General features: G+C 52.5%; 1 protein-coding gene across 5 annotated transcripts; it reads left to right on the top strand.

Moving 5' to 3' along the window:
- The first annotated feature begins 517 nt into the window (after positions 1–517).
- Man2b2 (mannosidase alpha class 2B member 2) lies at positions 518–27787 on the top strand. Of its 5 annotated transcripts, none has more exons than XM_057772330.1 (19): positions 518–759; positions 1395–1541; positions 3523–3628; positions 6795–6967; positions 8763–8878; positions 11130–11307; positions 12116–12314; positions 14060–14250; positions 15289–15430; positions 16635–16768; positions 17423–17691; positions 18443–18634; positions 19052–19304; positions 19652–19762; positions 19842–20055; positions 23305–23421; positions 24599–24711; positions 25863–25980; positions 26701–27787. In XM_057772330.1, exons 1-19 carry the CDS (start codon positions 622–624, stop codon positions 26793–26795), a joined length of 3006 nt encoding a protein of 1001 aa, XP_057628313.1. In that variant the 5' UTR covers positions 518–621; the 3' UTR covers positions 26796–27787. The 5 variants fall into 5 exon arrangements, with proteins under 5 accessions (XP_057628313.1, XP_057628314.1, XP_057628315.1 ...); XM_057772331.1 differs by having other exon boundaries at positions 628–759; positions 1202–1541; positions 26701–27786; XM_057772332.1 differs by lacking the exons at positions 518–759; positions 1395–1541; positions 3523–3628 and having other exon boundaries at positions 6922–7059; positions 26701–27786.
- Positions 27788–27807: the final 20 nt, after the last annotated feature.

Genomic DNA, 27807 nt, shown 5'->3' with positions numbered 1-27807 from the left:
ACAGGCCCCCTGCTCACCAGAAAGGGACGACAGAGGTGGCTCCGAGTACTGATCTCCTACTAGCTGTGAGACCATCAGTCCTAATGGGCAGGTAGACAGGCACTTCACTCATTTAGATCTCATTCCCCTCACAGCCCATGTGTCCCCTGTCATCACATTCCGCCTTATGGAGAGCAAAGAGATTAAACACCTGCCCCAGCTCACCATCCAGAGCACCAGATTTGATTCAGAACCTACCAACCTCGACCCCTTTATAGCAATGTCTGTAAAAGCCAGTTTTACTCCACTGAAATGGACTCAAAAGTTCCAAGTCAAGCCACACTGACACTGGGAGTCTGCATGCTGACGATTGTTGTCCTTGAAGGCTTCCAGGTGTGGCGACAACAGCAGTCTCCAAGGCTTGGGGCACCAAACTTGGACTGCAAGGCCACCAGCTAGGGACGAGAGCTGCACCGTGCACTCCAGCCGACAGGGGCGCCGCACCGCGCCAAGCTCGTACCCTACCCTTCGGCTCGCTGCGCTCGCGCACTCCCACCGACAGGGGACACCGCATTCCACGGACCCGGAAGTGGGCCGTTCCGCCCGGGACAGCCGCCCGGGCAGCGTCCCGCCTGCCCAGACATGGGGTCGCTGCGCTGGCTGCCGCTGCTCTGCCAGCTGCTGCTGCTGCGGCCGCTAGCGGCCCACTCGGCCGGCCCCATCCAGGCCTTCGTGGTGCCCCACAGTCACATGGACGTGGGCTGGGTCTACACGGTCCAGGTAAGTGGCGGGCGTTCCTGAGCCCCTTGCACAGTCACTGCCTCCTGCAGGGGACGCACGGCTCAGCCGGGAAGCGGGGCGGCCTGGGCTCCAGCCTCCACCCTGGGTCCCTGCTGTCTGAGCCGCAGCCTCGGTCTGGCTGGCCACTTCCTGCCTCGGAGTCCTGGTATCACATCTTATTGGATGGTCCCCGCAAAAGTCAGGGCAGGGGAGTGTGTCCCCAAAGTGTGGGTTGGCAGGTAACCAATCTCGGGAGTAGACCTGGGGTAGCATAAGGTGGGGCTGACTTCCAAGCAGGTGAATGTCAGCTGACTACTGGGAAGTGGGCTGGCCCTCTGTGGTGCTGACACAGGGGCTAGCTAGTTCAGCTTCCTCTACACACCACCAGCCAGCCAGCTAATCTTGGCGCTGGGCCTGTAACCTCGTGGTTCTTTCTGTTCAGAACCTTGGACAGGGCGGCGTTTTCCGTCCTTTGCCTCAGTTTCCCCATCTGTGAAAAGAGAGTGGTTACTCCTACTCTGGATGCACTGGGGGCTATTAGGTACCAGGACACTTGGTCTCTGGATCTTCTCTTTGGTCCTTTGGGCTCACCACCATCCTCGGCCTCTCTGGAGCTGCTGTGATGGCCTCCTCAGGAAAGCATGCGGGCCTATGCAGCCAATGTCTACACTACTATGGTGGCAGAATTGACCCGCAGGCAGCACCGGCGCTTCATCGCTGTGGAGCAAGAGTTCTTCCGGCTGTGGTGGGATGGTGTGGCCTCTGAGAAGCAGAAACACCAGGTAAGGTAATGACAGGGGATGGCAAGCTATGGGTTCCCAGGTATCCCAGGTGTCACGTGAAAGTCCCAGACTAGATAGGGAGTTCCGGACATGCCAGCTGTGAAAAAGGGGCGCGGGGTGGCGGGGGATGGCTGTGGTCAGGGACACTGCCCAGAGAGAGGGTAATGTAATATTTTCTTTTTCTGTCTGTTTTCGGGGAGGAAAAAAATTTCCCACAAGCCAGCACTCCTTCCCAAGAGTCATGGGGGTTGGTGTTGAATCAACTCCCAGGTGAACCTTGCCCCCTACCCTATTTGCGCACACTGACTCTCTCCTGCCCCTCCTGGCTGTGTTTGGGATCCTTGTGGCTCAGGGGCAGTTAGTGTCACACAATACCAAAAATCCTGGGCAGGTTTGTGCCTGGTCCTGCCACTGGCATCTGTAAGCCATGGCTTCTTCTTCTATAAAATGAGATAGCTGCCCCCCCCCCCGCCCCACCAGACAGCTCATGCCAAGAATGAGTCTGAGGAAACACCTGGAACAATACTTAGGAACTCTTCGTGTTCTTCCCAGCACTCACCTTTCTTTTGCTTTTCTTTCTTACCTCTTTTCTTTTCTTTGAGACAGGGTCTCTCTGTATAGCACTGACTGTCCTAGAACTCTCTCTGTAGCCCAGACTGACCTTGAACTCGCAGAGATCCACCTGTTTCTGCCTCCCAAGTGCTGGGATTAAAGGCGTGTGCCACCACTGCCTGACTGCATTCCCCTTTCTGAACAACCACTGCATGTGAGCTTAGAAGACCAAGCAGGCTTAACAGGAGTCTTCTAGGTCTTACTGGGGCTAGACTGGGGGTCTCATCAAGTCTGTCAAGTCATGCATGGTGCATAACCTCATGTTTGAGGTTCCTTGCATATACAAGATGTGGAGATTGTCATGTAGACTTGCGAAGGTGGTCTGGCACCAGCCTCAAGGATTTACAGTTTATAAATAAACAGGTGTGGTGTTGAAACAGGGGTCTCGGACTTTAGAGCCTTCCTCTTCCAGTGGGGTCTGTCTTCAACTCTCTGTGAGGGGCGTGGCTTTTGGGTAAAGCCCTCTGTAGGAATCTACTGGTGCGGTTCCCTGGAGGCCAGGATTTTGTCTGCTGTGTTCAGTGCAGAATCCCCAATAGCTGGACAGCTCCCCATATGTAGTGGGTGGTTTGGGGTACACAAGCCAAAAACATCATACAAATACCCTGGCAGCCCACTGCCCACTCTCGTGCCCATGATTTTTCTCTACTTATCCCTGTGTTCATTTATCTGACATACATTCATCAGCAAGATCACACTGAAACCAGGACAACTGGCCTGTCTCCCTCTAAGTTGTCAGACACCAAAGAAGACAGGCTGAGGAGCCTTTCCCTGAATGAAAGAATCTGAATGAAAAGTGACCGCTTACAGTGACAGATGGCCCTTGGTTGAATGGGTGTGCCAGGACAGGAAACTGGTGGGACACTTGGAAATTCACACGCAGTGTGGACATTGCACAATACAGTCTGAGCATTCTGTTTCCTGATTGGAATGAATGATAATACTGGGGTTAGCATCACCCCCATTCCTCTGAGGCACACACAAAAGTGCTCAGAGTAAAGCAGGCTGCAGCTGACTCACCATAAGTGCTTCAGACAAGTAGAGAAAGGGTATAGACACAGAAGTATTTCGGTAGAAGGGTCCAGAGCTGTTGCCACCGAGGGGTTCTAGGGAAGAGTATGAGGAAGCATTTTGCTCTGCTCTTGCATGTTTTTTTAAGTCTCAAGTTATTTGAAAATTAAAAACACATTTATGATTACAGACCTGGATCTGGGTCTCAGATAGCTACCGTGGGCTGTGTGCTTCTGGATGTTGAGGACAGGGACAGTGTTCTGATTTTGTGGAGTGAGCCAGGGTGGGCGTTTCATGAAAGCCCCTGAGAAATGCTTGGTACCCATGACCTGACTGTCTTCTGCCTGCCTGTGCCCAGGTCCGCCAGCTCCTGGATGAAGGACGCCTGGAGTTTGTGCTCGGAGGCCAGGTCATGCATGACGAGGCTGTGACCCACTTGGATGACCAGATCCTACAGCTCACAGGTTTGGCTGCTGTACTGTCTTCTTTTATCATTGCTGATAAAGTAGCTGAGAAAAGCAGTTAAGTCATTTGCTTGGCCTACAGTTTTTGAGTTCAGCCGACAGTCCCTGACTCTGTTGACTGTCGGCCTGTGGACAACAGGACTGTGTTGACAAGGACACTGTTGATTTCATGGTGGAGAGGAAGGAACCAGAGACAAAGGGGACCTGCCCTAGTGACCTACATTCTCCAGTCAGGCCCTGCATCCTGAAATTTCCAACCTCTCCCACATGGGCCTCAAGCCCCTGGGAGATAAGTCTAAAGGGCAGTGGTTCTCAACCTGTGGGTCGCACATCAGATGCATGCGTTATGATTCGTAACAGTAGCAAAGTTACAATAATGAAGTAGCAATGAAATAATCTCATGGTCGGGGGTCCCCACAGCATGAGGAACTGTAGTAAAGCATTAGAGAGGTTGAAAACTACTGCTGTAGGGTATTTCCTACTCAAGCCGTAGCTGTCACTCTCCCTATCACGCAGAGGCCTGGAGTAGGTAGAAGTGGATGTCTGGCCTCCATGCCCTGAGTTCTGCCTGCTTCTCTGAACAGAGTGCTTGGGCAAAGGGAAACAGTGAGGGGTATACCTGAGCAGGGGGGTCCAGAGTCAGGTGACCTAGGACCATCATGGCCCCGTGGACCTTGGCTTCAGGAAAGGGACAGATCATCAAACCCAAGTTTCTTCCTTGAGAGATTAGTTTGATATGAATACCTGCCTCTTGAGAGAATTCAGCTGGATACTTCAGATGAAGTACTTTAAGCAGAATATATAGTTCCTTAATGAGTGCTATCTGCTTTCATCACCATCACCGATATGACTGCCATCATCACTACCGCTCTTCCTCCAACATTGTCATCAGCACCGTCCCTACCACTACTGTCTCCACCACTACCGCCGTCACCTTTATCACTCCCACCATCAGTCACCCTTGTCACCATCATTACCGCCATCACCGCTATCACCATCACCACCACCATCACCCTTATCACCATCGCTACCACCATCACCACCAGCACCAGCACCACCACCACCATCACCATCACCACTATCACCATCATCACTATCACCACTATCTCGCCACCATTCCCACTGGCAGGCCATCACTACCCCTAGTTATAACCGCACCATTGTGTCCCTTCTCCCTGCCGTCACCTCCAGTTGTGGTGAGGTACTTGGCTCACACAGTCCTCACGGAGACTGAGATGCCCTGGGACTCTTAGTCTCATTCTGCACATGTGAAAACTGAGACCCCAGGGACTGGAGAGATAGATGCTCAGTGGTTAAGAACAGTTGCTGTTCTTGTAGAGGATCTGGGTTCAGTTCCTAGAATCCACACCAGGAAGCTCACAGCTGTCTGTAACTCCAGCTCCAGGGCATCCAATGCCTCTTCTGGTCTCTGTGAAAACCTGCACTCATGTATACTTATCCACCAGATACACATATTTTTTTTTTGTAAAGTAAACCTTAAAAATAGAGTTGTAAAAACTGAGACCCAGTAAATGAAATGACTCCATCAAGGGCCAATAGCCAGTACTAGTCTCAGGGCCTCGAGACAGCAGCAGGTTCCATGATCTCTGCACTCTGGCATGGGTCCAGCTGCCCTGGGAAAGTGCAGAGGGATACCACAACATATTGTAAAGGTCTTAGCACATTTCTTGTCTCCCTTTTGAAATAAGGAGGAGATCTTCACTTGAGGCCCACCAAGCTTATTAACCCACATGTTATCGTCTTCATAATCCATGCTTTTGGAAGATAAACTTTAGCACATTAGAGCGGTAGGGTTGATTTGAACAAGCTGCACCAGGCAATCCAGGGCAACATTGATGGGATTGAAGGGAGGCATGGGACGACTCCTTGGTGGCTCCTGAGTGCACTTCCTCTTCTTGTTGTTTGCACAGAGCTGGGCTTTGGGTTGCATATGCGTATTCCCTGGGCCGTGGAAAAGTCACAGCCTCATGACTTAGCTATCATTGGTTGAGCTGGCTCTGTAGTCCTGTCAACTAGAAGATGAAATGTCTTGTGGAAGGCAGTTAGCATGCCTCTCACTCAGACTCAAAGCGTCCTCACCACCACAGTGAGGGCTCTGCCAGTATGGGAGTGGTCTAGGGAGTTTACCTGGCCCCAGCATGCTGCCATTGACCATGCAGCCCCGTGCTCCATCTGCCCTGTTTCCTGCACATGCCAGCCTGCCCCACTGGGAGAACAGTGCTAATCCATGCCGTCTGCCTGACCCTTACCCGCTCTGCACAGCCGACCCACCAGACCACAAGCATCCTCCATCCCTTTTGCCCTTCCTGACCATCCATGTTCTCTGTGCCTCAACCTTGCTTATGGCTTACTATTCCACTTCCAACTCCGGGCACCGCCTGGGTCTCAGTCAGAGTCCCAGGCCTAGGGGGTCACTGAGTCCTTGTATAACCCTCTTGCCTTGCAGACTACAAACCCATTGGGTAGCACTTGGGACAAGGTTTGGGAGAGATAGTCAGTGGTTCATTCAGCACACTGAGTTTCTTCTCCTATAACTCTGAACCTAGTGACTATTCCATTGTGGTGGCTTCTGGATAATGTCTGAGTAGACAAATGGCTGGATGAGTCTGGCCCAAAGTGCTTTGCTCTGTGACAAAACTACCCCCAAACTTAGCAACATCCAACAGTGAGCATTTCGTATGCCCACTTTCTGGATGAGAAGCTCCAGGTCCCTTGGAGTTGCCCTCAGGGTGTCAGGCCCTGCTACATCATTGGAGACAGGAAGTTCATTCACCTAGTCCTGAGGGAAATGAGTCAGACACATGAGGTTCCTCTTACAAGAGGTCCCTAATGCCACCAGATCAAGAGAGACATCTAGGATACTGTTGCTGGGGTCTGGGAAGTTATGTTTCAGTTTTGCAAGATTGAAGGTTCTGGAACTGAATGGTGGTATGTACGAATGTGCGGAAACCCAGGAACTGTCCATCTGGAGACTGGTGGTGAATTGAATTCAATGTGTTCCATTAAGAGTTGAGATCAAAACCGTGCTCTGCTGCCCTCCTGACCTGCTCAGCCTCAGAACTGACATGGTACCCAGAGAGCCAGGGTGAGTGTGGTGGGAAAGGCCACCCTGGCCAGCCCAGCTCTGTGACCACTGTCTTTGCAGAAGGACATGGCTTTCTCTATGAGACATTTGGGATCCGGCCACAGTTCTCCTGGCATGTGGACCCCTTCGGTGCATCGGCGACGACCCCAACCCTGTTTGCCCTGGCAGGCTTCAACGCCCATCTCATCTCCCGGATTGATTACAACCTCAAGGATGCCATGCAGGAAGCCCAGGTGCATCCCACGCCTTCCCTGCTGTCACCTCCTCCCACCTTCCTGCTCTTCACTGGGCTTTGCAGCAACTGCTTGACTCCAGCCTGACTCCTGTAGGTGCCTCCAAGAGTAACCTCCTGCCTCTGGGCCTTTCTGCCCTTTAGCTGGGCCTGGGCTAGCTCCTTCCTAGGACTATCCATGGGGATTGGAGCTGAGCTGCATTCTGGAAATGTGGATGAAGGCCTAGAGGGACAGGCAGAGAGCTCAGCTGGGGACATCACACACAAGCAGTTACAGTGGGTTGACTCTGGGCTAGGAAGGGCCGGGCCTGGTGTCAGCTGCATTCAGCCAGCACCTCCATCAACCCTGGACCTGTTTAAGAGGTGGGATGTCAGTTGCACCTGAGTCTTGAGCAGCCGCCCTGTACCCTCAAACCTCTAGAGGCTGTAGGTGCTGGGTCAATGTACATGTGGAGTCATGGGGAAGGGCAGGCTGCTGTCCTAATGGCTGGGCTTGGGGTCTGCCCTAGTCTCTCTCCTTGGCATGCAGCTGGCCATTTTCTCCTCACATCCCTGCTGTGGTGTGCTCTGTCTATGCCCCCACCCCATACTTTTCTTTAAACAGCCTTTCTTCTCCCTTTATCTCCTCTCCTTCCCCCTCTTTCCCCTCTTCCCCACTGCCTTCCCCTCCTCACCTCTCTTTCCTTTCTCTCCCCTCCCTATTCTTTCCCCTGGTCTGGTCTCTTCTACTGGCACTAGAAGATCACAGCTGGGACCACCTTGCAATGCTCAGCAAAAGCTCGGCCACTGGGCTCCGCCCACCCCTTTCCATCCGGACACCAGTCTGTCTGTGTTAAGATCCTTCTTCCTTTTAAGATCTATTTTATTTTTAATTACACGTGAGTGTACCTGTATGTGGATTATGTGTAGAAAAGTCAGAGGGTCAAATGCCCTGGAACTGGAGTTACAGGCAGTTGTGGCTGCCTGACATGGCTGCTGGGAATCGAATTCCAGTCCCTGAAAGAGCAGCATCTGCTTGTAACCATAGAGTCATCTCTCCAGCCCCAGTTAGGAGCCTTCTGATGGCATCATGTTGACCCACCCACTCTACACGGAGTGCCATTGTGCTAACAGAGAGAGCGTATTTGTGCAGGGCGTGGGCAGAGTTACCCTGCCTTGTAGCCGGGGAGAGTAAGGCTCCAGAGGGAAAAGGAGGGAAAGGTGTCCCATGCAAGATTACCCAGGGAGCAGTGGTAGAGCTGGCCACTAAAGTTACACACAGGTAGCTGTGGGATGCAGGAACACTTGGTTGTCACCCACAAAGCACAGGCACTAAACCTGAGCTCACAGATGTTGTGGGTGGCTCTAGAGTCCTGAGCGTACCTTCCCCTTGTTTTTCACTCAGAAACCAGGTCATAGATGGGCCTGAGAGCTTGTCCAGGGTCCCCAAGCAGTGCTGAGCGGAACCCCAAGCCTGTCTTATGCCATCTGAGACTGGAATGCACAGTAGTGACCTCTCCGTGGCTGTGGGTATTTCAAGCAGAACAGAGTGAGCTCCTCTGAGGCCTGACCTGGTGGAGCTGGCACTGAAGAGCAGGTGTTGGGGGGACATGTACAGCTCCAGAAGGCTGATCTCACAGCTACAGGCGGCCCTGGTAGTGCCTGCCTGAGAGGAGGTGATGGAAGCCCTGTCCCTGGGCCTCTGAGACAGACTGAAGGTGTGGGCATGCCATAGAGATGCAAGGGGGTGGAGGGAAGAGAACCAGGGCACCAGTAAGTGTGACCCTTGTCCCTCCACGGTTCTCCCTGGCTGGCAGGGTCTGCAGTTCGTGTGGCGTGGGTCCCCATCCCTGTTGGAGCAGCAGGAGATCTTCACTCACACCATGGACCACTATAGCTACTGCACCCCCTCACACATCTCCTTCTCTAACAGGTAGGTACCCCTGTCTGCAGCTGCCCTGCCTGTCTGTGATGTCTGCTCCTGGGAACAACTGTGCAGGCCCTGAACCCTGTGGATCAGAAGCAGCTTTTTAGCAGTATCCCCTCATGAGTTTTCCCAAGTCCAAGCCTCACAAGCATGAGGGTGCTGATAGAACCCCACTTTACTACTCCAAAAGCCAAGGGAAGTGGAGACATCTCAGTAAGTAGAGATGGCTCCCAAAGTGTCATACCTAGCATTGTCCTCTGACTTCCACATGCATGCACACACAGGTGTATGCACATCTGCACACACACATACAGGATGAAGGTTTTTTAAAATAGTTTTTATTTATTTTTATGCATGAGTTTATGTGCAGCATGTGTGTGCAGTGCCCATGGAGACAAGAAGATGGTGTTGGATCTCACCCCTACCGCCTACCCCAGAACTGGAGTTAACAGGCAGTTGTGAGCTTCCCAGTGTGGGTACTGAAAGCCAAACCTGGGTTCTCTGACAGAGCAGCTCTCGGCTGCTGAGCCCCCTCTCCTGCCCCAAGGATGAGGTTTTGGTATAACACTCCAGGGACATTGCACTTGGTCTTAGTGGGACCCTGCCTGCTCCAGGCCTCAGCCGTTCTCATCTCCAAGGTGAGAAAATTGAGCCAGCCGATATCCAGGAACCCCAGCACCAGGCCTCCTTTTTCACGGTTCCCTTCACAGTGCTGCAGCGCCTCTTCACCCTCCAGCTCTCCTCCCTGCTTCCTTGTGATTTGTCCCTTGCCACAGTGACCAGCCAGCTCCCTGCCTCTGTCTATCTGGCTTGAAGAATGAGCTGAGTTCCAGGGAAAGGCACTGGGCCAGGGGTGATGAAGGATTTCTCAGATGTGGGGACATTGTGGCTGGCCTGGCTTTGTGGGGTCAGCTGGAAAGTCAGTTAGCTAAACCTGTAACCCAAGGTCCTCGCCCCTCTCAGGGATCAGTCACCGTGTACAGGTGTCGGGAACGGAAAGGGGCAGGACCACAGCACAGACCACACTGTCTCATGGAATCAACTGTCAGGCACCCTGTGCTGAAGAGATCCCTGCCTTGACAACAGACAGCCTGGGCTCTGAAGTCTGGCAGGTCCAGGTTCAGACTCTAGTTCCGTCCCGTGCACCTGCAGGTCCTCATGTGAGCTGCTCACCGCCTGGGAGTGGAAAGTAAGCAGAGAGGAGATGGGAGCTTGCCACTTAGCAGGCTGCTCTGCCAGGCACGGTGCCACAAATTATTTCTGTTACTCCTCCCATTGCCTCATTGCTTACCAAGGAGAGACAGGGCTTGGCAAAGGTAGCCTGGCCCTGTAGGCAGGTGGCCCAGGATCTTATGACTGCCACCTAGAGCTGCATGGCATGAACAGAGGTGGCACTTCCTGAACTTCTCCAGAGCCTAGAGACCTGGAGAACCTGTTAGAGATAACCCTGTTGCTATAGAAACCTCTGATGTTTGCTCTCATCAGATTTCGGGGTTGGTCTTGAGAGGAGATTTTTTTTTTTTTTAATTGTTTGATTGCTTGGGTGGTTCTGGTTTGGTGTGTGTGTGTGTGTGTGTGTGTGTGTGTTTTGTGTATTTCAGATTCATTATTTTCATTTTATGTGTCTGGGATGTTTTCCCTGCATCTATGTGTATGCACTAGTGCCTGCAGAGGACACTAGATCCCCGAAATTGGAGTCACAGGTGTTTGTGAGTCTCCATGTAGGTGCTGGGAACCAAACTCAGGTCCTCTGCAGGAGCTGACTCGGGACTACGAAGCCATGTTTTGTACTACTGAAAAGCCCCAGGTTTTTGTTTTCCTGATGCAGTTTCCCTCTGTAGCCCAGGCTAGCCTTGAACTTGTGTAAGCCTTCCTCTTCTGACCTGGTAAGCGCCAGGGCCACAGATATGAGCCATCACTCCAGCTTTAATTTTTATTTAATTGCAATACAATTTTTTTTATCTTAACTCCTGATATTTGGGGCAGTTTTGTACCCAAGATGAATCTTTACCCTGGCCTCAGGTAAGCAAGGTAATGCCCTACAGGAGACAGGGTACAGGTGACCCTCGTCCAATCCCCATTGGATTATCGTGGTGGGGAAGACAAGGCAGTTCATTCAATCCCCATTCGTGGTGGGAAGACAAGGCAGCTGGCTCCGTGTGGCCCTGAAGTGATATTCACACGATCCTGCTGGCAAACCACACTCAGCTGAAGCCTCTGCTTCAGTCTCTCCTGCTGGGCCTCTATCCTCCCTCAGGTCTGGATTTTACTGGAATGGTGTAGCTGTCTTCCCGGACCCGCCCCCAGATGGCGTGTATCCCAACATGAGTGAGCCCGTCACCCCAACCAACATCCACCTCTACGCTGAAGCCCTGGTGGCCAATGTTAAACAGAGGGCCGCGTGGTTCCGGACTCCCCATGTCCTCTGGCCCTGGGTATGGCATGCTCCACTTGGGTGTCCTTCGTTGCAGCCTGGGTGTGGCCCTATGGCAGGAGCAGCATGCATGGAGGCAGACTCTAATCTAGCCTACCTCCACCTGGTTCTCAATGCTCCCTCCTTCCTTGCAGACCCCTTGGCCACACCCACCATTCCACCCTGCCCTGCTGCCCCTCCAGGCTGATAGGTAACCTCCTGGCCATAGCGGCCTCCATTCCCACCACTCATATTATTTAGGACCAAAGCCAGACTGGCCTGCTCAGCTCTACCTGCCTCAGGTTGCTCCTCTGTGCTACGGGTTTACAGTGCTACCTGCCATGAGGCCCAGGAATACCCGTCATCATCACTAACCTTTATTAAGGCACCAATTGCTCTGTGGGGTATTTGTCTCATCCATCTAACTGGCACCTATAGACCCAAGAGGAAGGCATTTCTGAAATTCATTTTGCAACAGGGATCTGAGGCCCAGAGAGGTTATAGAATTGTCCTGAGGCCACACAGCTACTTAGCAAATAGAAAGGAATGGCATTCTCTATGGACTTGGTGACCCACAGCCTGCCTTCCTAATCCACTGCTGCTTGTGGTCAGGATGCGTGAGTCAGGTCTATGCAATAGTGATCACATTATCACAATTAGACCTAGAGATGGTTACTTAGGAAAGGCCTGACCGCTCTAGGAGTGTTTCTGGCGTCCTTGTTGGCCAAGGAGGGTGGGTAGGCTGCAGGAACGGCAGTGATAAGGCTTCTTGCCTGGGCAAGGCCTCCGAAGGCTCTTAGAGATTCAGGCCACTGCTCTTTGTGCTGCAGGGATGTGACAAGCAGTTTTTCAATGCCTCGGTGCAGTTTGATAACATGGACCCCCTGCTGGAGTACATCAACAATCGCACGTCCCAGTACGGCGTCTCAGTGCAGTACGCCACACTGAGAGATTACTTCCAAGCCCTACACGCCTTCAACATGACCTGGGCCACCCATGACCACCGTGACTTCCTTCCCTATTCTTCAGGTATGAGCCTCAGGAGGCTGAGGGGCAACTTGGTATCCAGAGTAGAGCTCTTCCTTCTAGCTCAGCGTGGGCTTGGGGGCAGAGGGGTGCCAGGCTGATTCCCACCTGTTCTTCCCACCTCAACACCTGTCCAGTCGCAGGGCCCCCTCCTGGGAGTGCCCTTCTGCCCACTCTTCTACATGCTCCTCCCTGGGCAGCCCCTGCTCGCACTGATGCAGGCAGTCCAGTGCCTCCCCTGTGTGCCAGCAGCCACACTTTCTTCTTGCTCTATTCTGTCATTGTCATTGCAAGGGATGTCATCTGTTTCCTACCTGTGTCCTCAGGCCTGGCCTCAGCAGGCTTCAGCACTCAGCCTCTGGTCCCAGGCTGGATGAAGTCTGGGACCCATCTAGCCTCATAGGACAGACACTGATGGTGCCATTGTGTCCATGTGACCATCGAGAGCAGAGGCCATGACTCATCCCACCCCTGCTTTCCATGCTCCATGATATAGTGAAGGCACCCAGCTTCAACACCACCAGGCCAGTTCACCCCTCCTGCTGGCAGCTACTGCAAACAGGCCCATCTCCTCTGTCTAGCTTCCAGCAGAGCCAGGGCATGTAGAAAGTACCTCGCCCGCTCTATGGCCCTGCCTCAGAACAATGGCAGAGTAATTTTTTGTGTGTCTTTGTTGTGGGGCTGGGGTACAACTCAGTGGTAGAGCACTTGTCTAGCACATAGAACGTGTAAGTGCCATCCCTAATGCCAGAAACAAAACGCAAATCTCTTTGCTGCGTATGTCACCACCTGTGAGGGGCCCTATGGCCCTGCTATGCGTTTGCCCAGATAGAGAAGCTCAGGCAACATGAGTAGGGTGCTGACTGGCACACTTGAGCAGAAACTCTCAGAGACCAGAGCACAGTCACACACAAGTAAAGGGATAGGAGAGGAGACCCCCGTGAAGGTTCCTTCCCTTCTCCCAATTCCCTCCCTTCCCAAGACCCTGCACACACAGGCCTGGGTTATCCTGCCCCCTTGATTTAGCTGCTATAACCTCAGGCCCCTTATACCACACAGGCATGCAGTGGTTTGCAGACATGGAGGGGAAGGGGGCAGGAATGTGGGCACGGCCACAACAAAAGCGGGATGGTGTGTGCTTTGTGAGACTAGAGTCCAGGTGGGAGAGATCTCACTTAGGCGTCATTGGGTCGTGGGAGTGGGTATGTCATGTGTGCCTGGCTGAGTGGAGGTGGCCTGGTACATATACAAGTCAGTGTGTGGGTGGTGCCAGACTTACAGCTTGGGCAACAGAGTTGCTGTGAATCCCTAGCCTTCTGCCCACTCTCTTTGCTGGTGCTATTTGACTACCCACCTGTGGCCTTTCCTTGGGGCCCTGTGACCATTCAGCTGGAGTCTGGTCCTGGTCCTGGGAAAGACTAGGAAATAGAGGAAGCTAGACCTGGAAGAGGCAAGAAAACAAAAATCACAAGAGTCTGCCTGAGACCTACCTTCCAAAAGAGGTGGCTGCCTCTGCTCTGGTTGCAGCACCTACCTTGTCCCCAGTCTGCCCAGCCTAGCCTGAGGTTCCCATCAAGCCTCAGATCCTGCCTAGAAACCCTAGGTCCTGGTCTCTCTGGGTGAGCCACAGATCTTGGTGCATGCTTCCCTAGGTGACCAGGCAGCCCTAGCACCCTTCGCTGTTCCCAGGTCCACACTCAGCACCGTGGGCTAGATGCTCAGCCTCACTGCATGTACTTACCTCCCAGAACCACAGCAGGCCTGGACCGGCTTCTACACATCCCGCAGCACCCTGAAGGGGTTAGCGAGGCAAGCCAGTAGCATGCTGTACGCTGGGGAGTCCATGTTCACACGCTACATGTGGCCGGAGCCCCATGGGACTGTGGACCCTACGTGGGCCCTGCAGCAGCTCCAACAGCTTCGCTGGGCTGTGTCTGAGGTAAAGTCCCCGGAAGGCTTCAGCGAGACTGGGTCCTCTCAGGTGTGGTATGTGTCTCCCCATGACTAGAGGCTCCACTGTATGGAGAGAAAACTGAAGTCCCCTCTGGTCTCAAGGCTGGTACATTGTGCAACTGGGCCACAACTGGACCCAAGGTCTCAAGGCACTAAGGGAGTAGCTTTCTTAAGCTTCAGTGCTGACTTTACAAAGAATGGAGAGTAGAATAGCGTTGGTATCCTGCACAGATCCAAATCTCAGCCTAGCCTATGGCCTCAGACTCAGGACTTTCCCTCCCTGGGCCCCAGTTCTTATCTGCATACCCACCCCACAGGATGGCGTGGCGATGGAATGACATGGCGGCCATCCCTGCCTGCCTCCCTCCCCTGTACTCATGGGGAAGTGGAGACATAAGAAGTCTGTCATTTGTCACCCCTCCAGAGTCAGGCAGGCCATTTTTTTTTCACCGTTGGCTGTACAGTTTATTTAAACCAAACATGATAACATAGAGAGGAGACTGAGGTGACAGATGCCCAGACTCTGTGGGGTTACAGATGCCAAAGAGCTGTATGAGTCTTTGAACCCACAAATCAGGCAGGCCATTTTACAGACGCCTGGAAGTAAATCTCTGGGAGATGTGCTGGGAAGAAGCAGGTAGGCTTTCCTGGGTGTCAGATCAGTAGAATGTGTGGTTTCCGCCGGGGAATCGCAGTCTCCTGCTCAGCAAAAAGGGAGGGTCCGTTCTCCCTGGTGCAGTGGGAGCATCGTCCCATTCTCCTTGGTGCAGTGGGAGCATCACACCCTACAGCACACACATGGGAAAATAATGATAGACAGAGGGGAAGCTGGGGCTCTGCCAGGAGCACTCAGGCAGGGTATTCCATGAGGTCAGGGAAAGCTGGGCCAGTTCTTTAGCCTCTTGCCTCGGCTTCCCATCTGTAGGATGGGAGGGATGCTTACCTGCTCCCCTGGTATTTTGGAGAGCAGGTACCTCCCAGGACCGAGTTTGACAGCCTTCTTTCTTGACTCTGATGGCAACAGGTCCAGCACCATGACGCCATCACAGGCACTGAGTCCCCCAAGGTGAGCAACATGTACGTGGAACATCTCAGAATGGGGATTCTGGGCGTACGCAAGCTGATGGCCTCCATTGCCCTGGACAGGTCCCCAGTGTCTGACACAGGTAAGCCAGGCCCCTGCAGGGACGCAGTGGCTTTGTCTTGAAAAGAATCTGGGGCCAGGAGTAGTAGCACATACCTGTAATCCCAGCACTAGGGAGGCAAAGGCAGGTGGCTCTCTGTAAGTTCAAAGGTTTAGCCTGGTCTTCATACCAAGTTCCAGGATGGCCAGAACTGTGTAATAGAGAGGCCCTGGGGCAGGGGTGGATACCAGACCCTCACATGAGCCTGAGGCCCTGTAATCCCAGTACCATGGAGTGATCCTGCCAGCTGGTTCAGTGCTTTGGACCTCTTTCCTCATCCTGGAATCCAGGATGGACCACTGGCTCAGTTGGACTGAGCAAGAACTACTAATGAGTTCTGAGAGCTTTCTGAGTCTAGAATGTTCCCCGTGGGCATTTAATGCCTTGCATAGTCTATGAGAGGGAGGCTCACTTTTGAACTGAAGAAACTGAGATTCAGAGGGGCTGTGGCTCAGCTCAGCCTCACTAGCTAGGGTGAGGAAGAGCCAGAGTTCGAACCCGCCACACTGTGCTCCGCCTACATTCTCTGGCCCAGCCCTGCCTGGTCCCGGCTTTCCCTCTCCAGCCCAGCTGGACAACCGTGGCCCAGCCTCTTTGTCCATCAGGTGTCACATGTGTAGAGTGACCCGTCATACAACTGGGATGTTTAGGTTTGAAACTAGGGACATCGTGAGCAGCCAGGGGCAAGGCCCCAGGTCCCCGTGCCCCTGCCCTTCCATCTCTCTGTGTGTGACCCAATCCGGCCTGTAGGTTCTGCCCAGGGCTAGCACAGGAGACACAAGTCTGATAGGAGCGACAGTTTGGAGAAAGAGAAGAACTTGGGTTGTGGCATCAGTGCTAGGTGGGGCGCTAAGGTGGGCATGAGCACATAGGTAGGCTTCCCTGAGCAGGGAGTAGGTTGAAAAGAACCAGAGTGAATAGGTAGAGGGGGCAGCAAGGCCCAGGAGGGAGTTTGAAGACTGAGCAGTGTGTTCAAGAATCACCGCCTAAGAGATGGAACAGAAAGGGAGCCAGACCCACATCACAACAGCCTCCTGTGCTGACCGGGGCACTCAGAGCCTTGGAGTCGTGCGCCTAATCCCCCAGGGGCTCTGGAAGGCCAGGTCTTGCCTACCTTATTTTCCCTCTTATCCAGGAGTGCCCAAAAGCATCAGGGGCTCTCAAGTGACACCTGTTCTCTCTGTAGACAAAGGGCCTGTGGGATACTTTGCTTCTGTGTACAACCCACTGGCCTGGAAGATCACCACCATTGTCACCCTGACTGTCGCTTTCCCCAATGTAAGCGTCACCGATGAGTTGGGCCACCCAGTGTCAGCACAGGTATGGGAGAGAAGTCCTGCTGGAGGGGGTTTGCTGTCTGCCACTTGGTAACCTTGTGCATTCTGCCTGTGCAAAGGCTCTGGGCATCTTAAAGAGGCACTTAAAAGAAGATGTATTTGTTTATTATATATATTATTATTATCATTATTATATTGTTCTGTCTGCATGAATACCTGCAGGCTAGAAGAGGGCTCCAAATCTCATTTCAGATGGTTGTGAGCCACCATGTAGTTGCTGGGAATTGAACTCAGGACCTCTGGAAGAGCAGCCAGTACTCTTAACTGCTGAGCTATCTCTCCAGTTCTGAAAAGGGAACTTTAACAGAGGTGCCAATGTTGGGGTGGGACCTAGGCTGCGTTCCTGAGACATTCAGTATGGGTCACATAGTCCGCTTTCCACCCTTCCCTCTGCCAGGACAGGGAAGGGCAAGACATGCAGAGGAGAAGTGAGTGGAAGGAAGGGCCCCAGAAGGTTGTCAGGCCTGGGGGTTGTCTCAGAGAGCAAAACCAAAGCTGGTGAAGATGTCATGGGAATCTTTCCAGAGGTGGAAGGACATCACTGCCTGGGTGGATGGTGACCTCCTGTTCCCGGGAGTGTGAGGCGGGGCTTATGGGGTGACTGAGAAGACTTCCTTCCCATGCTGCTGGCTTGCAGATTCAGAACTCTACAAAGGACCCTTTGGCCTATGACCTACTTATCCTGGCCACCATCCCAGGCCTCAGTTACCGGCACTACAAAGTCAGGCGCACCCGTGCGGACGAGGCAGATACCCACACCACCCCCATGGCCAGCACCCTCAAGTATAGTCTCAAGCTGAGGAACCAGACTAGTCAGGGAGGCAGGTTCCTGGTGCCTGTGACCAACGACTGCTATACTTTGCTGTTCGACCAGGAAACCAACATGTTACATAGTATCCAGGAGAGGTAAGTTGAGGCCAGCACTGCCTCTGAAGTGTGCTCACCTTCCTGAGGGAAGACCGCTTCCTGCTCTTGTGTTCCTTAAGAGGAGAACCTGGGCCACTGCACAAAGACCACTCCAACCATCTCATTCCAGAGTCCTGACCCATAGACAAAGGGGGACTAGGGGACCCCATGAGTAGTGCTCATGGGGTCCACCTCTCAACTACAGAAACTGAGTTGCTGTTCCCGAAATAGTTTTGCTGTTTAAACACAAAGGGCCTTTAAACCCTTTATTCCCACTCACCACCCCTCATTTGTCCGTCTGTCCGCTGAGCCAGCCAGCCACTAACCGTGCATCTGTGTATACTTATAACTAGGATTCTACCCACCCATGTTCGTTCACCCATTCACCCACACCTCTAGGGATCAAGGGACTTTAAGGCGTGACGTATCTCTGGCCTATGACACAGGATGGCTTAGGTCGGCAATGACAAAACTCCACTCTTGCACTAGTGTGGCTCCTGGACCAATAGCAGACTGAGTAGCAGTCTGGGAATAGTGCTCCCTGATGGCAGCCTGCATGTCACCTCCCTCTTGTGACTTCACCTGACAGTCCTTGGCCCTGTGTGGGACCAGAGATTTTCCCTGAAGCTCTGGTAACTTCCTCGGGCTCTTCCAGGGCGTTTTCTTCACTTCTGATCCCCGGCCACAGCTCTGCTGCAGATGAATGATCTTGTTGAGGATAACACTAACCATTCTCCCCTCACCCCTGCAGACAGAGCAACCACACAGTGCTCATGACCCAAGAGTTCCTGGAGTACCACGCCAACGGAGATGTGAAGCAGGGCCCCATTTCAGACAATTACCTGTTTGCGCCAAATGATACTGCTAAGCCTGCCTGGGAAGCAGTGGGGATGGAGATGGTGGTGGGCCGGCTGGCAACGGACATAAGGCAGTACTTCTACAGGTGCTTCCCCTGGGAGGGCCCACAGCCCCTGCAAGGTTCAGGAGTGGGTGGGTCACTGTGCCTAGGGGACAGCTGATGTCTGCCTGTCCGTGCACTTGGACATGACTCTGGCCCGTGGCTAACCAGTGATAACTGGATGAGAGAACTGCTCTCTTCTACCTGTGGTTCTCGGGTATGCCTGAGCAGTCATTTTGTTGCTACCTGAGTCAAAGCATGGGAGAGGGGCTTTTGTTACTCCACGAATGATCCAGGGCTTGCACAAATCTCCACAGGGTCCATAGTCCTCCCTCTGAGTTACTGTGTCCAGAACTGCCAGTGTCCACCTGCATATAGCTGCCTCCTGGCACCTAGCTTCCTGTATGAGGGAAGGAGCCTCAGCCAGGCCCCACAGCACTCTCTTCTGTGCCCCGTTCCTAGGAATATAACAGACCAGGATTACATCTATGCAATCCACTCTCGTCTGGCCCATGTGCATCCGAGCCCCTCTGGGGAACTGCTCTGCCAACGGATAGAGCAGCAGTACCGCGTGGGCCCCCTGGAGCTGAACCGTGAGGCCATCCTGAGGACCAGCAGTGACCTAAACAGCCAGCAAATCCTCTACTCTGACAACAATGGCTACCAGATGCAGCAGAGGCCCTACAAGGCTTTCAAGAGCAACCCTATCGCCCGGGTATGCCTGCAGCAGCTCCGTGCTGTGCCCCAGTGTGTTTTTCCTGCCCCTGTTAAGCACCTATTCATAGCAATAGAGGCTTCTTGGGAAAGCTGTTGCAAAGGCCCTATGGGCTCTGCACCTTGACAGTGCCAGTTCTGAGACCTGTCTGTTCCCTTGTTTCCTCTTGGCTTTGTCAGGGGTCGTTCTTGATGCCCTGTGTGTTGAGCAGGGGCCTAGAGTCCCATCAGTCAGGCTGCATGGCTAGGAAGCAGCAGTCTGGATGCTGTGCCACTGTGTCTAGGGAACAGTTGGTGTTTGCCTGACCCTGTACTGAAGCTGCCACTGGGTGGCACTTGCGTCTGCAGAATTACTACCCCATGGTACAGTCAGCCTTCATCGAAGATGACAAGAGCAGGCTGGTGCTGCTGGCAGAGCGAGCACATGGTGTCTCCAGTCAAGAGAGTGGTCAGGTGGAGGTAAGAGAGGCCTGGTTGCCCTCCCATGGGCCCAACAGTGTGGTCAGGGGCACGGAAGGACCTCAGATGATTTCTGCAGGTAATGCTCCATCGGCGGCTGTGGAACAACCTGGCCTGGAACCTGAACTACAACCTCACGCTGAATGACACCTCCGTTGTGCACTCGGAGCTCTGGCTTCTGCTGGGGTCTAAACCCATCGCTACTGCCCTGCGCCCGCGGAGTGGGGTGGCACTGCAGCACAGACCTGTCGTGCTGCTCACAGAACTAACTGATGAAGAGGCCCCCATTCATGGTGAGCATCACTGCTACCTAGGATGCGCCCACCCGGGGTGGTGGCCTCTTGCTGGGCAGCTTCGGAAGGGCCCTCAGAGTCTGAGTGTTGACAGTGGCTCCCTTAAGCTCACTCTGCTAGTCTGTGCAGAGCTGATGACTCACACCTGTTGCACTCTCTCTCCTCCCTCAGTCCTTTTGCAGCTCCTTCCCTGCTGTCTTTTTCTTTCTTAGCATCATGCCATTTAAAGACCTAAAGACCGACTGAATCAGGGTGGGCTGTCAGTTATTTTTTTCTGCTGTGTAGTACTCCACTGTGTAAATGAACCACATTTTCCTTATCCATTCTTCGGTCAAGGGGCATCTAGGTTGTTTCCAGGTTCTGGCTATGACAAATAATGCTGCTATGAACATAGTTGAGCACATGTCCTTGTGGCACGATTGAGCATCCTTTGGATATATACCCAAAAGTGGTATTACTGAGTCTTGAGGAAAGTTGTTTCCTAATTTTCTGAGAAATCGCCACACTGACATCCAAAGAGGTTGTACCAACTTACATTTCCACCAGCAATGCAGAAGTGTTCCCTTTTCCCCACAACCTCTCCAGCATAAGTTGTCATCAGTGTTTTTGATCTTGGCCATTCTTACAGGTATAAGATGGAATCTCAGAGTTGTTTTGATTTACATTTCTCTGATGACTAAGGATGTTGAACATTTTAGATTCTGTTGAGAGTTCTCTGTTTAGGTCTGTACTCCATTTTGTTTTTATTGGATTATGTGTTCTTTTGATGACCAATTTCTTGAGTTCTTTGTATATTTTGGAGATCAGACCTCTGTCTGATGTGGGGTTAGTGAAGATCTTTTCCCATTCTGTAGGCTGTTGGTTTGACTTGTTGACTGTGTCCTTTGCTTTACAGAAGCTTTTCAGTTTCAGGAGGTCCCATTTATTAATTGTTTCTCTTAGTATCTGTGCTGCTGGGGTTCTATTTAGGAAGTGGTCTCTTGTGCCAATGCGTTCAAGTGTACGTCCCACTTTCTCTTCTATGAGGTTCAGTGTGGCTGTCTTTATGTTGATGTCTTTGATCCATTTAGACTTGAGTTTTGGGCACGGTGATAGATATGGGTCTATTTTCATTCTTCTACATGTTGATATCCATTTGTGCTAGTGCTGCATTTTTAAAGGGCTCTGCGGCACAGCTTCTGCAGACTCGAGGGCCTGGGGAGCAGGTGGCTCTGTGTGCTTCCTACTTGCTCGCAGAAGTTTGCATTAAAATGCTTGGTTTTTCAGGAAGAATCTTTCCCATGCATCGGGAAGAAGGCAGGCGGCTGTCACTCATGCAAGAAATGTCTCCTCTGTGTAGTGTGTAAGGTGCAGTGTCTGTCCTGCGGGAGTTCTTGGGCTGACTGAGAATGGCTGTGGAGCACTTATTCAGAGAACATTTGTTTGGAGCATGCTACCAAGGGCCTGAAACCTTATGCTTGAGAGAGCATGAAACTCTCTCTCTCTCACCAGGAGTCAGATGCAGAAACAGTCACAGAGTGCTGGTGTTCAAGGCCATCTTGATCTAAATTGTAAGACCTTCTCTTAAAAAGAGAGAGAAAGCCACGTGATGGTGGCCCACACCATTAATCCCAGAACTTGGGAGGCAGAGGCAGGTGGATCTCTGAGTTTAAAGCCTGTCTGGTCTATAGGGTGAGTTCCAGGACAGCCAGAGTTACACAAAGAAACCCTGTCTCAAAAAAAAGAAGAAGAAGAAGAAGAAGAAGAAGAAGAAGAAGAAGAAGAAGAAGAAGAAGAAGAAGAAGAAGAAGAAGAAGAAGAAAGAAAGATAAAAAATAAAGAAAGAATAAATATTTAAATGTTCAAAAAAATAAAAAGAGAGAAAGAAAAGGGAAGGAGGGGGAAGGAACTAGAGTGAGGAGGAGCTGAGGGAGAGGGCAGAACTGTTGTGGGTATCCAGAGAGCAGGTGTTCCTGGCAGGGTTTCCTTCCACTCTCTGTCCTCACACTGCACCCTGAAGATGGCCATGTGAGGTATGGGCTCCCCCTGGTGGCTAGAATCTTTGATGCAGGTGAAGATTCAGTGTGTCTGAGCTTGCTCTCTCTCTCTCTCTCTCTCTCTCTCTCTCTCTCTCTCTCTCTCTCTCTCTCTCTCTCTCTCTCTCTCTCTCTCTCTCTCTCTCTCAAAATCCCTGAGGGCCACAGGAGAATTTACTACAAAGCTGTACTTGAGCTCATGACCTGGAACCCCACAGGCCATCCCTCCTCTCACCGGAGCTGTCTGTCTTCTCCTCCTCCCCTTTCTCTTCACCTTTCCTCCGGGACAGGGCTAGACAACTCCTTGGCTTCTCCCAGAGAACAGCTGTCTCCCACCATGTAAATCAGATGCCTGTTTCTGTCGAAGAATTCCTGAGATAACCAAGTTAAGAGCAAGGAGGTTTTCTTTGAGCTCTCGGGTTCATGGCTTCACTCTGTGGTCACTTGTCTCTGTTGCTTTTTGGCGGCATGGTACGTCATGGTGGGGAATACAGGGCACAAACCTGTTCATCTCTGACAGCTGAAAAGCAAAGAGGGAGAGGAAGGGCCTGGAGCAAAATCCAGTGACCTAACTTCCTCCTAGAGGCCTCACCTTAGAACATTCTACCACCCCAGTAGCCCACAGTCTGAGCACAAAGCTTTTAGCACATGGGAAACAGAAGATCCAAACCTCACAGCATGCAAAGGAGCTGAGACTTTGGCTTTCTAGACCAGACTGATCCTATTTGTTCCCCCTGAGTCAGACGACCCAGGCCTTGGCCAGTCCTTATGACTTATGATGAGAAGGGAGCCGCACCTGTTGAAAGTCAGCGTGGAAGGATCGGGTCAGAGGGGGACCGATAGGTGGCGAAGACAGGGGCAAGGGAGCCCTCTGGATTCAGAATAGAAAGCAGGCTTGTGTAGGCTTGTGTGTGGGTGTGAGCAAATGTGTCCCTCTCTGGGGCTTAGTCTCCTCTGGAGTCTGAAGTGACCAGATGGCAAGTTAACGTCCCTCCATGTCTTAAGCTGTGTAAACTCCGCAGCTGGATGTGGAGAGAGCAGCCTGGGGGCAGCACATGCCTGGGGCGGGGGGGGGGGGGTAGAACAGGGGGCTGAGACCGGATTGTCAGGATCATTGTGCTGTGGGTTGCACAAGGTCAAGTGGACTAGAAGGGGCAGAGGCTCCCACGTGGAAAGCTGAGTGTCTAAGGGAGTTGGTTCCGAAGCCCCTCCTCACTGTCTGTCTACCTTGCAGGACCCAAGAACCCCCAGGCTGTGGCATTACCCCCCAACCTGCACTTGCAGACCCTCAGCATTCCCGGCTGGAACTACAGCAGGAACCATGCCCAGCAACTGAAGAACCTTCGGAGAGGTGAGGCAGCCCACCAGGGTGACTCCTCCCCTAGTCTACCAGGTCCCAGTCCCCTCATCTGGCACCTGCAGAGGGGTGGAGTCAATCAGCTATCTGGGGCAGGGTGGTTGGCCCCCAGCCCAGGACCAGTCACAGAACTCTGCAGATAGATGCCGCGCAGCCCCCAGACAGTGGTCCGCATGCTGCCCAGCCCTGAGGGCTGCTTCATGCTGATATCTGTGTTAGTCAACTTTTTTATCTCGTGACAGAACACCTGAGAAAATCAACTCAGACAGACAGAGCTGATTTAGCACACAGCCGTGGAGACTTCAGCCCCTCACAGCAGGCAGCATGTGGCAGAGCAGCAGCCCAGTGCGTTTGTGGGAGAGAGAGAGAGAGAGAGAGAGAGAGAGAGAGAGAGAGAGAGAGAGAGAGAGAGCTCTGCATTCTGCATTCTTCACGTTTTTCCTTTCCCTTTGTATTCCACATGGGCCTCTATGGGAAGATGGCGGCATTCAGGGTAGGTCTTCCCACCTAGGCTGATCCTCTTGCTCGGAGGACACAGAGAATGTGCTATGCCAATCTCCTGGGTGTCTCTTAATCCAGTCAAGCTATCAGTCAAGATCAACCATCATGCGCTTCTTCCAGACAGTCCTCCTGCAGCCCCTACGTTTCCACTTACCCGCAGAACTGAGACAGCCTGACTGCCTATCAGGAGTTTCATTGATTCACTCAGAAGATGCCCCTTCAGGGTGCTAGGTCCCCAGTGTCTGAGTTCCATAGATGGTAGTGACAATGAGAAGGGAAGCAGGCATCAGGGGTAACACCCGCTAGGAAGCAACACATCTCTTGTGCTCACTTTGTTTGCACAAGCCATGTGGTCACACCCCAGAGAGGACAGTGAGGAACTGGAGGACTTGTGGACAGGCCCAAAGATGGCCACTATAGGAATGAGGACGCGCGCTTCAGCCCCTGAATATGTGAGAGGTCCAGGGTTGGCACAGCCCCCTTTGAATCCTGCCTCTGCTGCCCGTGCGCCAGGTGACCATGGGCAAATGACCGCTGGTCCAAGTGGCAGCTGCTGTCCCTGCAGGAAAGTTGAGATGTGGAATGGAGTCTAAACTATGAAGTGCCAGATCAAGACTATAGCTTTGAGCTTCCTTGATGGGGGTCCTCACTGCCCTGTCCATCCCCACAGGCCCCCAAAAGAAGCCCCAGGTCAACCTGCAGCGTGTGCTGCTTCGCCTGCACCACCTGTATGAAGAGGGGGAGGACCCAACGCTGTCTCAGCCTGCGACAGTGGACCTCAAGGTAAACCGCCCATGGCTACCCCACCCCAGACCAGTCAGGCCTCCAAGAACGCTGTACTCCTGGGAAAGCAACTCTGTCTGAAGTCCCATCCCCAGCTACACCTTTGCCAGAGGACTACTGGGCATGTTCAGAGATGAGGCATGCTGGACTCTCAACAGATGCTCTCCCACAGGCCACATCTGGGTCTTCCATGTTTTTGTACCTTTTGAGGGGTAGGACATGTGGCTTACATGTGTGGCTCTGTGCAGTGGGGAGCAGAGCTCAATGTCAGGGTGCCATCCTTTCATTTCTCTACCTTGTTTTATTATTATCTTTTGAGAGAGGGTTCTTCCGTAGCTTTAGAGCCTGTCCTGAAACTCACTCTGTAGACCAGGCTGGCCTTGAACTCACAGAAACCCACCTGTCTCTGCCTCCCAAGAGCTGGAGTTAAAGGTGTGAGCCACCACTGCCTGGCTGCTCTACCTTGTTTTTTTAGACAGGGTCTCCCACTGGACCTGGAGCTCACTGGGTAGCTGAACTAACCGTTGAGCTCTAGGGAACTTCTTGTCTCTCTGCCCTCATCCCCATCACTGGAGTTACAGATAAAACAGGCACTTTACCTCCCCGCCCTGAGCCACTTCCTCAGTCCATTGCAGAACCTTTCAAATAACATGGAAATCATTTGTGTCGTCAGAAAACCAACCAGTTCTCCCTGAACTTTCTGGCAAAGGAAACTTAGCGTCAGAGAATTGAAGGTCTGTGTCCATGTGCACACACCGATCAAGCTCCTCCAATCTTCTGGGGCTCAGTTTCCCTACCTGCAAAGCTGGGGAGGTACCAGTCCTTGGCTCTAAAGAGTGCACAGAGGCTTGGGGGCAATGGTGTGGGCACAGTGCCTGCTATCTCTGCAGGCTTCCAGGCACCTGCCCACATAGGTATCTGTCCCCATGTGGGGCTTGTTCATCTGGCAGACCTTCCAGGGAGGCACACACCACCAGTCTTAGTTTCCTTCAACTGGGAACAGGTTGGCAACCTGCCCTTCCAGAGGAAATGAGGCAGTTGTATGAGGCACCGAGTCACTGTTGGTGGCCATCCCTCTGTTTGGGTTAAATGAGCTTCATGGATCTGGGACATCAACAGTCTCCACCCCTCCTTTTGATTCTACCCTACAGGTAGCCCTTCAAGGACTAGGGTCCGTAGTAGCTGTGGAGGAACGCTCACTCACAGGGACCTGGGACAAGCAGATGCTGCAGCGCTGGCACTGGAGGACAAAGACTGGCCACCTAAGAGGTTTGGGACCCCTGCCAGGCTGGGGAACCACACAGACCTGCCACGTGCTGGGTGGCCTTGTGTGGCTACTTTCCCTCTCTGAATCTATAGCCTTTGCCACTTATCAGATTAGGTTAACAATAGCTTTGTCTCAGTCCCCTCCTGCCAGGCTCCACACAGGGTATGTGCTGTGCATATGTGTGCGTGTATGTGTGTGCATGTGTGTGTGTGTGTGCGTGCAGGTGTGTGTATATGTTCATATGTGTGTGCGTGCGTGTATGTGTGTATGTGCATGTGTGTATGTGCATATGTGTGCATATGTGTGTGTATATGCATATGTGTGTATGCATATGTGTGTGCGTGTGTGTGTCTGTGTAGGAGAGTTGGGGGTATGTCAGTCATGCAGGGAGGGAGCATGCCCATAAAGAGGCTCCCTGCCAAGGCTGGAACCTTGAATAGAACAGTAAGGTAAGGGTAGATTTTTTTCAGATGGTCCCACTCGGCCCTTAGATGTTCAATGCAGCCCCACAGGGAAAGCAGACTGGTGGGCAGTACACTGCCCTTCAGTGTGGCCCAGGAAAAGCTGAATGGTAAAGCCCACTTTAACAAGAATCCTAGGAGGAGGGGTGAGCCAAAGGCATTGCCACGAGGGAGCCTTAGCAGACTGTAGAAAGCAGCTGTGGTGCAAGGGGAGTCCAGGAGGAAGAGCCAAACAGACAGACTCTTCCTTGTCCTCCCCAGGCCACCCCACCTCCCACCCCAAGTCACCAGGAGACACCATCATCACTGTGTACCCCAAGGAAATCCGGACCTTCTTCATTTACTTCCAGCAGTAACCAACGCAGCTGGGCCAGGACCGTGGAACTGAAATCCCTGCCCCTGCCCCAGATGAACCTCAGAGGGAAGAGAAAGCTGCTCACCCGACAGCTGTGTGGCAGAAAGCAGCCGTGTGGGGACAGGGGTCTCTCATATTTTATTAATAAAAATGTGAGGTCTGGGCTCTTCCTTCCCATCTTCAAGTCAGCCCTTCCCTCCCTTCTCACATGAGTGACTCCTCCCTCTCTCTCTCCCTCCTTCCCTTCCCACTCCCTCCCTCCCTCCTTCCCTACCCCTCCCTCTCTCCCTCAGTTTTTGAAAAGAGCCTTTCTTTTTGAAAAGTTAAGGTGAATGAATTGTGGAAAGTGAAAGACAGCAAGAGTAGGATCAGCCGACCACACAGCTCCCAGCAGATCTTCAGCCCTGTGTCTGAACATGGCATGTCACAGTATGTGCCTGTCACTCTTCCCACACCTGTGCTGATCCAAAACCCCATTATGTGAATATTTTGATGACCGAGAATACACTTCACTAACTCAAACTATTTTATAGAAAAAAAATCTAGCCTTGGAGCTTGCGTGCAGCAAAAGTTCCAGATGTTGTACTGGAGGAGTGGGATTAGCCTCATGCTCTTCTTAGACACAGGCTACAGGGAGTGACGTTATTCAGAGTGACCAGTAGCATGTTCATACTGTTAGCAATGCCTCTGAAGGGGTATCCACCTCTAATTTTAGCACCGGAGAGGTTGACCGAGGACTGTGTGGAGTAGGAGGTCCTTCTGTCTATGTGTTACTTTCAGTGGTTAAATAAAGAAACTGCCTTGGATTTTTGATAGGGCAGAATTTAGATAGGTGGAGTAGACCAAGCAGAATGCTGGGAGAAAGAAAGCAGAGTCAGGAAGATGCCATGGCACTTCTCTCCGAGATGGACGCTGGTTAGACGCATGCCGGTAAGCCACAGTGAAGTGGCGATACAGATTATTAGAAATGGGTTGAATCAATATGTGAGAGTTAACCAATAAGAGGCTAGAAC

Source organism: Chionomys nivalis, chromosome 6 (assembly GCF_950005125.1).
Source record: "Chionomys nivalis chromosome 6, mChiNiv1.1, whole genome shotgun sequence".
NCBI classification, from domain to species: domain Eukaryota; kingdom Metazoa; phylum Chordata; class Mammalia; order Rodentia; family Cricetidae; genus Chionomys; species Chionomys nivalis.
This window is presented reverse-complemented; position numbering and strand designations above follow the sequence as displayed.